General features: G+C 42.0%; 1 protein-coding gene across 3 annotated transcripts; it reads right to left on the bottom strand.

The window, feature by feature from the left end:
• Window positions 1-7083: 7083 nt before the first annotated feature.
• On the bottom strand, window positions 7084-11434 carry LOC149393820 (cysteine-rich receptor-like protein kinase 26). Of its 3 annotated transcripts, XM_089617842.1 has the most exons (8): window positions 11241-11434; window positions 9577-10417; window positions 9265-9387; window positions 9029-9156; window positions 8725-8935; window positions 8406-8643; window positions 8144-8294; window positions 7084-7677 (listed from the first exon to the last, which is right to left on the bottom strand). In XM_089617842.1, exons 2-8 carry the CDS (start codon window positions 10367-10369, stop codon window positions 7348-7350), a joined length of 1974 nt encoding a protein of 657 aa, XP_089473968.1. In that variant the 5' UTR covers window positions 10370-10417; window positions 11241-11434; the 3' UTR covers window positions 7084-7347. The 3 variants fall into 3 exon arrangements, with proteins under 3 accessions (XP_089473968.1, XP_089473966.1, XP_089473967.1); XM_089617840.1 differs by having other exon boundaries at window positions 8406-8935; XM_089617841.1 differs by lacking the exon at window positions 11241-11434 and adding an exon at window positions 10611-10760 and having other exon boundaries at window positions 8406-8935.
• Window positions 11435-13511: the final 2077 nt, after the last annotated feature.

Genomic DNA, 13511 nt, shown 5'->3' with positions numbered 1-13511 from the left:
CTAGGAGGAGCTTGCTCAAGCGAAGTCTCAACTAGCTCGGGCCGAGCGAGGTCCTCACTCAATGGCGGAGTTCGCGAGTGTTCGCGAACAGCTTCAAGAGACTCACGTGGAATTAGGAGTCGTTCAAGGCAAATGTGATCGTGCCCTCAGTAGTGGCAAAGATAGCTAGAGAATTGACTATGGAGCGTCAAGCTCTAGAGGTGGCGACTCGATCGACGGAAGTTTTCTAGAGCAAGGTATGGGACCTTCGACGTCAGTTGGACACACGTATGGAAGAGACGAGCATCCTACAGAGTCATCTTTCATCGAGTGAGGCTACCCGTGTCCGGGCAGAGCGCGAGCGTGACTTTTTGGCGCAGGAAGTAGCTCGGCTTGCTGCGGAGAAAACAGCAGCAGAACAACTTGCGTCTGACTTGCAAGAGGACATCGATGTTGGATCGAGGAGGCAAGGCACGTTGCAGCGGTGGAGTGTCGGGAAGCTACTGCTATCGAGAACGTATCTCAAGGGATCATCTTCAACTTCTTTGATTCTCTGTTCCCACTGCTCGACGGGGTTGAGCCTCTTAGTGACGAATACGTTGTGTTTGAGTAGTAATTAATTATTTTTCCTGTCCAAGTGTTTAGCGCATTTCTTCCATTAGGAGTTTTCTTTCAGCGCACTTGTCTTAGCGCTTGCTTTCTAGGATTTTTGGGACGGTTTCCCTCTTTTTATGGAATATGATATTTTCACTTTTGTGAACATGTTTGTTCATTTTGATCATACGTTCTTATTTCGACTAGCCATGACATGTTTCAGAAGATACGCGTCTTTTGTCAATAGTTTTGGCAAGTCTTCTGCCTTAGCAGGATTTGGCCATAGACACACGAACCGTTGTAAGGTTCGCGTCCATGTTCCCAAGCGAACATGTCGCTCCTTTGGATTGGGACAAGTCTGTCGCAGTGGGTGCATCGTGTGAGATGGCCCCGTGCGTCATGTAGTCGTATTACGTGCGCTACGTAGGCATCTTTGGTGCATCACGAGGGATGGCTTAGATGCGTCATGTAAGCGTCTTAGGTACGCCGCGAGGGATGGCTTAGATGTGCCATGTAGGCGTTTTTAGTGCACCATGTAGGCGTCTTATATGCGTCATGTAGGCGTCTTAGATGCGCCATATAGGCGTCTAAAGCCATGTAGGTGTCTTAGTTGTGCCATGTAGGTGTCTTAAGTGCGCCATATAGGCGTCTTAGTTGCACCACGTAGGCGTCTTAGTTGCGTCATGCAGGCGTCTTACGTGTGCCATGTAGGTGGCTTAAGTGCGCAATGTAGGCGTCTTAGATGCGCCATGTAGGTGTCTTAGTTGTGCCATATAGGCGTCTTACGTGCACCATGTAGGAGTCTTACGTGCATCATGTAGGCGTCTTAGTTGCACCATGTAGGCGTCTTACGTGCGCCATGTAGGCGTCTTAGTTGCGCGATGTAGGCGTCTTACGTGCGCCACGTAAGCGTTTTAGTTGCGCCATGTAGGCATCTTACGTGCGCCATGTAGGCATCCTAATTGCGCCATGTAGGCGTCTTACATGCGCCATGTAGGCGTCTTAGTTGCGCCATGTAGGCGTCTTATGTGCGCCATGTAGGCGTCGTACTTGCGCCATGTAGGCATCTTACGTGCGCTATGTAGGCGTCTTAGTTGCGCCATGTAGGCGTCTTAGTTGTGCCATGTAGGCGTCTTACGTGCACCATTTAGGTGTCTTAGTTACGCCATGTAGGCATCTTAGTGTCTTTGTTCCCATTTGTGTTCGGGTTGAGACTGAAATTTAAAGAAAAAAATTGGTGGAGCGTACTTTCTTGAGGATTTCCTTACTGTTGCTTGTGTCACTAGCCCCCCAAGTTTTTGGGTTACAAGTTTTACCTCTGATAACCCAAAACTTTGATAAAGCGTATTTTGAAAAGAAAACCTCGAACTTTATTATTATTGCGAAAAATTAAAAACCCTAAAACATTGACTCGTATGCCTTATTAAATGTGGGAAATTAAAGCCATAAAATGGGGGAAGTGCAAGGGTTCCGATGGCAAAGGTTCGCCTTTTGATCTTGGAGTTGTATTATTTTTCGACTTTGTGCTTTTGTGCGGCGAGGCGGGTAAGTGTCTCTAACCTCTTTTCGTCTATTTAGTCTAACTCTAGGCGCATGGCCTTGTCGTTGTTTTCCTCTTTGAACGTCACAACCCGGAATGTAGGGATCTTGGTTTCGACTGCCACCACAGCTTCGGTCGCGTATGCGATGGAGAATGGAGATTCCCCGGTGGCATGTCGTGCGGTTGTTCGGTAAGCCCATAGGACGAACGGTAGCTCTTCGGCCCAGGCGCCTTTCTTGTCATCGAGCTTCTTTTTCAGATTGCTTTTAATAGTCTTGTTGACTGTTTCGACTTGGCCGTTGGCCTGCGGATGATGTGACGAGGAGAGTGTCTTACTGATCTTTAGTTGATCGCAGATATCTCCTACCCGTGCGTTGTCGAATTATGTGCCATTGTCGGTCACAATTGAGGCAGGGATGCCGTGCCGACAGATAATGTTCTTCCAGATGAAGTTCATCGTATTTTCCTCGGTGATCCTGGCAAGTGGCTCGGCTTCTACCCATTTGGTGAAGTAGTCGATAGCGATTATGGCGTACTCATAGCTCTAGGGAGCTTGCCAATAATGTCCACGCCCCATTTAGCAAACGATCGTGGGACAACAATGCTGCTTAGTGGGGTCGACGGCTGTCTCGGGATTTCGGAGAAGCGCTGGCACTTGTCGCAGTGCTTTGCCCATTTAGAGGCATCTTTATTCATGGTACGTAAAAAATAGCCTTATTTAAGTGCTTTGAGCGCGAGGGAGATTCCAGCAGCGTGTTTCCCGCAGATGCCCTTGTGTATTTCGTGGAGGACCTTGGTCGACTCGATGATATTGAGGCATCGGAGCAGCGGCGTCGAGTAACCACGCTTTTAGAGTATGTCATCTGGGAGCGTGTACTTGGACGCTAAGACTCTCAATTTATCTGTTTCCTTGCGGTCTTCGGGAAGTTCCCCTCTTCGCAGAAATTTGATAATTGGGTTTATCCAAGTTGGCCGAGGCGTATCTTCTATGGTTTCGACTTCGTCTCGGGAGATGGACGGTCGTGGAAGAAATTCGATAGGGACAGTCCCCAATCCATCTTCGTTAATTCCAGATACGAGGCAAGCAAGAGCATCAGCCTCCGAATTTTGTTCTCTCGGGATTTAGAGAATGTCGATCCAAGAGAAGGCATCGAGTTTGGAGTTCGTCTTCGCCAGGTAGGCCACCATGTTGAGCTCCTTGGCGGTATAATCACCTTTAACCTGGTTTACGATGAACTGTGAGTCGCAGTGTATCCGCAGGTTTTTTGCGCCAAGTTTTTGTTCTAGCGATATCCCTACGATAAGGGCTTCATACTCGGCCTCATTGTTGGAGGCCTGGAAACTGTAGTGGAGGGCATATCATAAGTTAGAATGATTCCGACGCTAGCCCCCCAAGCATTAAATGCTCAGTCTACGTGCAATTACTAGATGGGACGCATTGGGTCAACCTTTCTTTTTCGCATCATTGTGTTGTTGGCCGAGTCATTTTCCGCTCTTCCCATATCGGGAGTGTAGGAGAATTGTTCCACAAAGTTAGCTAAGGTCTAACCCTTTATAGCTGTTCTTGGGTGGAACTTGATCTCATACTCGCTCAATTCTTGGGACCAGATCGCCATGCGAATCGATGTTCCCTTTTGAAGAGCTTTACCAATCGAGTGCTCAGTTCGCACCGCGACAAGGTAAGCTTGGAAATATGGGCGCAACTTTTTGGCTGCCATTACGAGGGCTAGAGAAAGTTTATTTATCTCGATGTAATGCGTCTCTGCATCAAGCAAAGCTTTGCTCACATAGTAGATCGGCCATTGGACCCTATCTTCCTCGCGGGCAAGAACGGCGCTAACAGCTTTTTCGGAGACGGGAGGTATATGTATAGCACCTCGCCCTCCTTTAGTTTGGAGTGGAATGGGGGGGGGGACCCAAAGTAGGCCTTCATCTCTTGGAAGGCTTTTTCGCAGTCATCGGTCCACTCAAAGCCATCCGTCTTCTTTAGAGCTTCGAAGAATGGTTGACACTTGTCGGTTGCTTTTGACACAAAGCGCGTCAGTGCAGCAATCCGACCGGTCAAGCTTTTTTACCTCTTTGATTCATCTTGGAGACTTCATTTCAAGGAGTGCTTTGATCTTTTCGGGATTTGCTTCTATCCTTCGTCGGCTGACGATGTATCCCAGGAATTTCCCGGCTTCGACCCCGAACACGCACTTGTTGGGGTTGAGTTTCATTCTGTATTGATGGAGGATCGTTAACATCTCCCTCAGGTCGTGTACGTGATTAGTTGCATGTAGGCTTTTAACGAGTATGTCATCCACATATACTTCCATGGTCTTGCCGATTTGATTAGCGAAGATCCGATTAACCAACCGTTGGTAAGTAGCTCCCGCGTTCTCAAGGCCGAAAGGCATGACCTTATAACAGTAGAGGCCACGATCATGACAAAGGTTGTCTTAATCTGATTGGGCCCATGCATTCGAATTTGGTTGTAGCCCGAGCAAGCGTCCATGACGCTGAGGAGTTCATGCGCGGGAGTTGGAAGATGTATGCAAGCGCTCAACTTATGTATGCAAGCGATCAGCTCGGCTTTTTTCCAAAGTCTCATCATAATTATGGCGAGTTTGGGAACTCGGCTTACTCATGCGAGCGTAGAAGCTCGGCTTATGTATAATAGCGTAAGAGTTTGTCTTATATATGTGTGCTAAAGATCTCGGCTTTTTTCCAAATCATATCGCAATCATGGTGAGCTTGGGAATTCGTCATGTAAGCGTGGGAGCTCGGCTTATATATGCGAGCGTAGGAGCTCGGCTTATCTATGCGAGCGTAGGAGCTTGGCTTTTTATTTGTATAGCGCGCTTTTGAGTCTTCAAAGATATACTTTAAGACTTAGTCATCCTGGGCGGATGCACGAGGCATTTCGATCCGGCACATGTTCAAGCGATAATATAATGAGTTTGGAATTATTTATTTTGAAATTGGGTTGAGCTAAGAAGGGCTTAGCAAAATAAAATGCTCGTAGCTGGAAAAGCTAGCAAAAGCACGGCTTGCTTAACCCATTCAGGCCGGGTGATAAAAAACGAGCTCACCTCAGCAAACATATGAAGGGTAGGCTAAACTAAAGCAAGCTCAGGTAACCCAATTGATTCAAGGTGCATTGAAGTAAAACGAGCTCAGCTTACAAACTTATCAAAGGTTGGCCGAACTAAAAATGAGCTCAGCTAACAAAACATATTTGAGCTGAGCTGAGCAAAAACAAGCTCAACTCACAAAACTTGTTCAGGATGGGCTAACCTAAAACGAGCTTAGCTCAATAGTCACATTCGAGGTAGGCCGAGCGAAAATGAGCTCTAACTCACCAAACTTGTTCAAGGTTGCTCAGCTCACAAAACACTTTCGAGGTGGGCTAAACGAAAATGCTCAACTCACCAAACTTATTCAAGACGGGCTAAGATAAAACGAGCTTAGTTCACCACACACATTCCAGGTGGGCTGAGCGAAACGAGTTCAGCTCACAAAACATAATCAAGATGCGCTAAGGAAAAAACGAGCTTAGCTCACCAATCACATTCGAGGTGGGCTCACCGAAATTAGCTTAGCTCACAAAACGTTATCAAGATGGATTAAGGTAAAATGAGCTTAGCTCACCAATCACATTCGAGGTGAGCTGAGCGAAACGAGCTCAGCTCAAAAAATGAATTCAAGGTGTACTAAGCAAAAATGAGCTCAACTCACCAAACTTATCCAAGTTGACTGAGAAAACACGGACTCAGCGCACCAAACTTATCTAAGGTGGGTTGAGTTAAAACGAGCTCAACTCACCAAACACATTCGAGGTGGTCGCTAAGCTAAAAGAAACTTAGCTCACCAAAGACATCAAAGGTGGGCTGAGCTATGACGAGCTCAGCTCCAAGAACACATTCAAGGTGCGCTGAGCCAAACGAGCTTATCTCACGAAATGTAATCAAGATGGGCTTAGCTAAAATGAGCTTAGTTCACCAATCACATTCGAGGTGGGCTGAGAAAAACGAACTCAACTCACAAAATATAATCAAGATAGGCTAGGGTAAAACGAGCTTAGCTCACGAATCACATTCGAGGTGGACTTAGCGAAATGAGCTCAGCTCACTAAACGCATTCAATATGGGCTGAGCAAAAACGAACTCAACTCACCAATCACATTCGAATGTGGATGAGTAATAAGGACTCAGCGCACCAAACTTATCCAAGTTGGCTTGAACTAAAACGAGCTCAACTCACCAAACACATTCGAGGTGGGCTAAGCCAAAATGAGCTTTTCTCACCAATCACTTTCAAGGTGGGTAAAGCGAAACGAGCTCAGGTCACAAACGTATTCAAGGAAAGCTGAGAGAAAATGCGCTCAATTCACCAAACTGATTCAAGGTGAGCTAAAACAAACACGGCACACCATTATCACTAGTACAAAATTGGGATCCTACAACGCTTAAAAACAGTTGTAGAATGATTTTACAGTGCTTAATAAGTGTTGTAGAATCCAGCATTGTAGAAGCTTCTACAATGCTTAGACATCCGTTATAGAAGCTTCACGGCTTCTACAATGCTTACGGATCCGTTGTAGAAGTTTCTACAACGGTAGAGTTCAATTGTCCAATTTTCAAAAATTCCAAAATTTATCGCTATGGCGATGTATATTTATCGTCGCGGCGAGGTATTCTACAACGAATAGGACATCCGTTGTAGAACTATCTCATCGCGGCAAGAAATATACATCGCCGTGGCAAAAAATTATGGGTTCTGCCACAATGATGACATGACAATATTTAAACGTGTTTAGCATTCCATTTATGTCATTTGAGTCTGATAGTTTATTTATAATTATTAACGATTATTTAAAACTATTAATGTCTTTTTTATTATGATAATAAAATTTCGTGATTATTTACTAAAAATTTATCAAAAAGTTACTATATTTCAATATTTGAATTTTCATATGACTATATATTTAGATGGCAAAAAAAAGTAAATGGAGTTTGAGTTAACATTTGGACAAAAAGGGTCCAAAATAATATAACTCGAGTTTTACTCATACACAACCCAAGATGTGTCACACATGAGCAATCAATCTAATATCATATTTGCCAAAATAAAAAATAAAAAAAATCCTTATAAAAATACTGAAAATCAAAAAATCAACGAAGTCTAGCTAGTAGCACTTAATAAACATGCCAATGTTGCACATAAACAGAAATCAGAGGCATTGGTTCAAACTAGGTGAGAGAGACGTAAGAAGTTATTGTATTTGTGGTTGTTGTAGACTGAACTGACTCGGTATCTCCTCCAACATTATTAAACCTTGTTAATGATATGGCATTTTCATTACTATACATGTAAAACGCAGGCCGAGAAGGAAACGGGAGGGTCGCAGAACAACTAGTCAGCATTATAACCACCTCGACCATGGTAGGTCTGTTCTCCGCGTTTTCTTGTACACAAAGCAACCCAATATGAACGCATCTCATGATTTCACTTCTCGAACTTTCCCCGAGCAACGTGTCTATTAGGTCCACTGCGTCACCTTCTCTCCATTTTTTCCATGTCTAGAAAAATAAGTAATAGAAACGATAAATTATTAGCAAATTAGTCGATTAAAACTTTAGAAATTTATAATTAGCCAACGTTTTGTAAATTTTAGGTAAATAACAAACATTTTATAAGTCTTAGATAAATTTTAGGTAAGTAGCCAACGTTTTGATAAGATTTTTCAGTCAATTTACATGGTTATTTACCAAAAACTTACTAAAGGTTGGCTAATTAAATGAAAAACCAAAATTGTAAATAAGGCTATATATCTATGACAAACCAAAACTGTAAATAAAGCTATATATCTAATGGACTCTAGAAACAAATTAAAAAAAAATATTACTTAACTTTTGTCTAACTTTCAAAATTGTACATATAATGTTTGAAATGTTAAATTTTTTACTCACAGTTTGTTGATTTATAATTTAACTTACATATTTTGTTTTTTATTTGTCTCATCTCTAACAATTTAATTTTACTTACATAGCTGAGAAGGTGTACAACGTCTTCAGAGCTGTCCAACCAACTGTTCTTCCTAGCACTCACTATCTCCAAAATCAAAACACCGAAACTAAACACGTCGGACTTTGCAGAGAAACGCCCGTGTAACGCATATTCTGGAGCCATATATCCGCTACACTCAATCAAAACAAGTCATCGACAATTATAAAAAAAAAAAAAAAAAAAAAAAAAAAAAAAAAAAAAAAAAAATATTTATATAGTTTTCTACTTAAATTGCACTCACTAGGTTCCCATGTGTCTATGAGTGTTGGCTTCGGTTTGGTCCACAAGGAACAATCTAGCCATGCCGAAATCTGCAATTTTGGGGTCCATTTTTTCGTCCAACAACACGTTGCTAGCTTTGAGATCGCGGTGGATGACTTTGTGCCTCGAATCTTCATGGAGATAAAGCATTCCACGAGCGATTCCGCATATGATTTTGTGCCGCGTTTCCCACTTCAATCTGCGACGCTTGATGGGGTCTACATACAAAATATAATAAATAGTTATGGGTTTTTTATTTTCAGTTTTAGTGCATGAATTATGTTTTAAAGTGTGTGTACCAAATATGATATGGTCTAAGCTTCCATTGCATAGAAGCTCGTAAACTAAGACTCTCTCGCCTTCTTCTGAGCAAAATCCCAAAAGGCGAACAAGATTTCGATGTTGAAGCTTGGCCACCAAGGAAACCTCATTCATGAATTGTTCTTCTCCTTGCGTAGAGTGGCCAGCTAATCGCTTCACAGCAATTTCTTGACCATCCGGAAGTATTCCCTGAGGAATATTATGCGGGAAAAAGATATGGAACTTTATATTATCAATTATTTTTTCCCAAGTAAAATTTTGATGAACATTTTTATTTGTTACCTTGTAGACCAAACCAAACCCTCCTTGTCCGAGCTTGTTTGCGTCAGAAAAATTATTTGTGGCTTCTCTCATTTGGCAGAGATCAAACTGCAACGATTCGAGACCCTCACTTCTTTTGGCAGAGGTATCTCGAAATTCATAACAACAAACGTTTTGAACAAGGACTTTAGTCTACTAAAAAAGTTCCAAATCTCAAAAACTCTTGATTACTTTTGGATAAAGCATACTTGTCCTACCATGAACACCTCTCTTTGACCACTTATATAGCAGAATCGCACAGCCAATCGTAAGAACTGCTACTACAGTTACAACAAGAACAATGATAATCAACACTCTCCGAGAAAGAGAGCTCTTTTTCCCTGCAAATAATTATATAAATAAATATTATCAAAGAAGCCTCTCTATATACACAAATGAATATACATATATATATCAAATCCAACGTTTCTTGGAATTTGAGGTTACTAATTTTCATTCTGGTTAAGAATAGAGTTTACTTGGTCATTTAAAAACCCAAAGCACGAGAGTGAACAGATGATAAATAGTACCTTGCAGAGATGGGGCAGATTGCCCTGCTACCGGTGGAATTGGAAGATCATAAGTAGTACCGCTAGACTCGTAGAACTTAAACAACTCAAACCAAACGAAGCAACTCGGCATGAAAAATCTCCCTCCTTCTTTCTTTCCACAACAATCCAAAACCCCGTCAATAGCGCTTCCCAAACAAGCATTACATCCATCGGGTGAGAGATCTGGCGTGCACTGAGCCATCCCGTAGACAGTCTTATTACCTTTAACGGATCCGACCGTGAATTTCTCGCTCGAACCCAAAGAAGCTTGGCCCGCAAGTTTCACCACCAGATCATAAACTGTCTGGTTGAAAATCCCCGCGTCTGTTGAGACGTTATTAGGGTTCGCCACCAAGTAGGACGGCTCGAACTCTGGGGACCCAAAGATGTCGCGGTTCGCGTACCTAAGCATGCATTCGTCATTGTCGCCCCATAGCATAGCTTCTCTCTCGATAGGGCATTCGGTTTGGACGGCTTTGGAGGCAAAAGTTATGCAGTCGAGGCATTCCTTGGACGGCAAGTCTCCTCTACACTGCGCTAGGGCATATATTTTGTCTCGTCCTTCGCCGGCGGTGACGTTGAAGAAGCCTCCAGTGGTCGAGATGTTGGACGGGATAGAAGTAAGAATTTGTGCAAGGTTGTTTTGGTAATTGCTATTTTTGGTGAAAAGGCCTTTGTTTGCGCAGAATTGTATGTGTCCAAAACCGCGATGAGTGAGGCTTGTGATGGTGTTGAGAAGAAAAATAATCACTAGTATTGGATGATGACCCATTTTTCAGAAGCTGAGAGTTAATTAGAGTGGACGATCATGGACTCCAACCTGAACAAAACAAGATTATAATAGACATTTAGTTAAGTGTGTATATATTTTTATAATTAGAAGTCAATTTTCTGGCAATAGACTATGTTTGGTCTTGTTTGCTAATAAAGTCGATACATTTGATAAACCTTTCTCTGAAATTATATATTAACTTTTATTACATGAAACTATGAACTCAATATAATCAGCATACCTTAATTATGATGTGAAAATTAAGCCCACTTTTGAATCAAGTTTAGCCATGATACGGAGACCTAATTTCTCTCTGAGAAAGGCAGGGAAAGATAGAGGCTGATAATGTGTTTGGTTTTTGGGCATTGCTTCTAATCCTAACAGAGAGAACTTATGAAATCATACGCGTCTCTGCTGTTGGTCAATGGATATAATTATTGACTATTTGTAATTGTAATCACACATGGCATAGTGCTGGCCAGCCCAATGGTCAAAAGGAAGACTTTGACCAAGTGACCCTTGTCTGGTGTTTTACGGTTGTTCTTCATTGCCAATCCTATTCCTACTAAAGAAATCGAAGTAATTCCTAACCAGTAAGCTCAACGAAATTTGAAAATAAGTTTTACAGGTTTTGTAAGAAAAAAAAAAAAAAAAAACATTTGCCTAAGAAGTTTGTGCTAATATTTAGAGGATTTGGGCTTTTAGCTAACAAATCTGATAAGTGTTAAACCTAGTACATATCTCAACTAATTCCTTGTAACCCAATGAAATGAAAACTCAAACCCGTTTTCATCCTAACTAATTCATCACCGTCGCAGTAATTAAGAGCAAATTAAAAAGAAAGGTTCATAAATGTGCTCATATATAATACAAGATTCACTTATTTCATGATACTTGAACGATCACGGCGATAACTACCCCGCAGCTCGGCCGGATCCACCGCCGGACTATCTCGTCGCCGACGTGTTCTTCCTGTGGGGTGCTCTGGCGGGGTTTTCATATTTTTGGGATATGTTTTTTGGCCTATTCAGAAAGAGAAAATATAAAAGATAAAAATAAAATAAATGTTCTAGTTACAGGAGTCAATAAACGAGAATGTAAAAACTAAATTAGAAAGAGAGATTTCACACTAATAATCAAGGATTAAAATCTCGCATCTCGCGGTCGTACCGCACTTTTTTTTTTTTTTAGTATCTCGTCTCGTGCCGTGGTATCTCGTGGTATTTGATGAACGTTCGGGGTATCTCGTACCGTGTGGTATACCGCATTTCGCGGGATATACCGCAAAAAAAAAGGTATTCCGCGGGGTATTTGAACAACTTTTTAATTATGATTTTGTATAAGTTTAGGATACACAATCTATATAAATTTTAGAATAAAGTTTACAAAATTCCAGACATGAAATTCTAAGTAGAGTACAAATAACACATGTAATATAGAGTTCTCAAGCAAAGTCACACTAAATAAAGAAAACAAATAATCATACACATAATAGAGAGTTCTCACACAAAACAACACAAAATATAATAAGTGTACTACAAACCAAAGCATAGTAAAAAGTAGAGTTCACAGTCATTGTCGCTACTCGTATGTAGAGTGTCGAGGGCCCTGAAATGTATGAGGTTGTTGGTCTTGCATCAGGCAATACTCGTACCAAGTCATCATGTGAGCATATGTAGTCATATAAGTCTCCACGTGACGATCGTAATTATACTGATCTAATGCAACATAAATGGAGTATTTTGGAAAACCTGGTCGGTAATGAATACGAGGTTGGGGCTCATGTGGCTGATAAAAATCCCTTAAAATGGGGGGAGAGACGGGGATGATGGGGACAGGCACGGGCACTGGGACTATCATGGGATACTCAGGATAAGTGTAAGACCCGCCATGCGGCTCAACTGGATGCGAGGATTCTGAGTCCTCCGGTGTAATCGAGAACCCAGCGAAAAACTGTGACAATTGATCAACATCTTTGCTAGTAGAAGAGAATGACATTGCATCAGACAAACCTCCGTACGTATTGCCTCCATATCCTGACTCAAAAAAGGCTGGATTCATGCGGTCGTATTCATCGTCCGTTTGTGGTATGCTATATCCACCACCGTCGCCGAATTGACGATCGTATCCACCACCGCCGCCGAATTGCCCGCCACGTTCTTCACCACCACCACCACCACCACCACCTCCACCACCTCCACCACCTTCACCACCTCCTATGATTATAATAAAAATGGAATTAGAAAATAAAAACTTGTTTTATTAAATTATGAGAGCAATCTTACCTGCATTATCATCCGAGGCATGACCAGTATCATCTGAAGAACTTGAACCGTCTTGAGTCTCTCGATGGGAGGGAGATTGGGGGCGGACGTGTTCGTTCAGAACTCGGTTGACATCAACTCCAAGATTTTCAGCCTCTTCAGCAATGTGCATATCTGGATTCTGATTTTCATCATCTAAGTGAATAGGATCAATCCAGTGTAACATCTCATCATCTCCTTCATTTTGGGCTCCCGATCTTTCAAAAGCCCGTTCGATCATGTCCAAAGGATCTAAAGGCATCATTGAATTTTCGAACTTGTACTTCATGTCTCTCATGTTCAGCTTCATGTTGTAACTGCAAAATACAAGTTTCTCCAACCTCTTGTATGCTAGGCGGTTCCGCTGCTTTGTATGCACTAAAGCAAACGTGCTCCAATTCCTTTCGCATGCTGATGAAGACGCGGTTTGAGAAAGGATTCGCATAGCTAATTTTTGCAATGTCGGAGTAGCATTTCCATAAAGCTCCCACCAATTTGCTAAATACATACACATTATCAACATTAAATACATTACATACACATTATCAACCATCTTAAATCATTAAGTGAAAGCGCGAGTATTACCTGCTGCTAGAGTACCCCTCGCTGATATCGCACTTTTTTGACAAAAATCTCCTTTAGCGTCTCGAAATGCTAACAACTATATATTTGAAAAATATATGCCATTAGAAATTAATATTAAAGACGTGTGCATAAATACCAATACCATAAATACCTCATATCCTAGCCTAGAAGAATCATCGAGTGGGTGCAAAAAGTCGAAGACTTTTGTCACCGCTGCCATGTGTGTACTATCCATTTGAACCTCTCTATTGTAC

The sequence above is a fragment of the Urtica dioica genome, chromosome 6 (genome assembly GCF_054948205.1).
Source record: "Urtica dioica subsp. dioica isolate 48M chromosome 6, U.dioica_male_clone48M_v1_H2, whole genome shotgun sequence".
Lineage (NCBI taxonomy): Eukaryota > Viridiplantae > Streptophyta > Magnoliopsida > Rosales > Urticaceae > Urtica > Urtica dioica.
This window is presented reverse-complemented; position numbering and strand designations above follow the sequence as displayed.

Excerpts from the sequence above, each read along its gene's own strand:
- LOC149393820 (XM_089617840.1), bottom strand. The coding sequence starts at position 10,369 with ATGGGTCATCATCCAATACTAGTGATTATTTTTCTTCTCAACACCATC. Across the intron at positions 9,388-9,576 it reads ATCTGCCCCATCTCTGCAAG|GGAAAAAGAGCTCTCTTTCT; the intron begins GTACTATTTATC and ends AATTATTTGCAG. Across the intron at positions 9,157-9,264 it reads GTCAAAGAGAGGTGTTCATG|ATACCTCTGCCAAAAGAAGT; the intron begins GTAGGACAAGTA and ends ATGAATTTCGAG.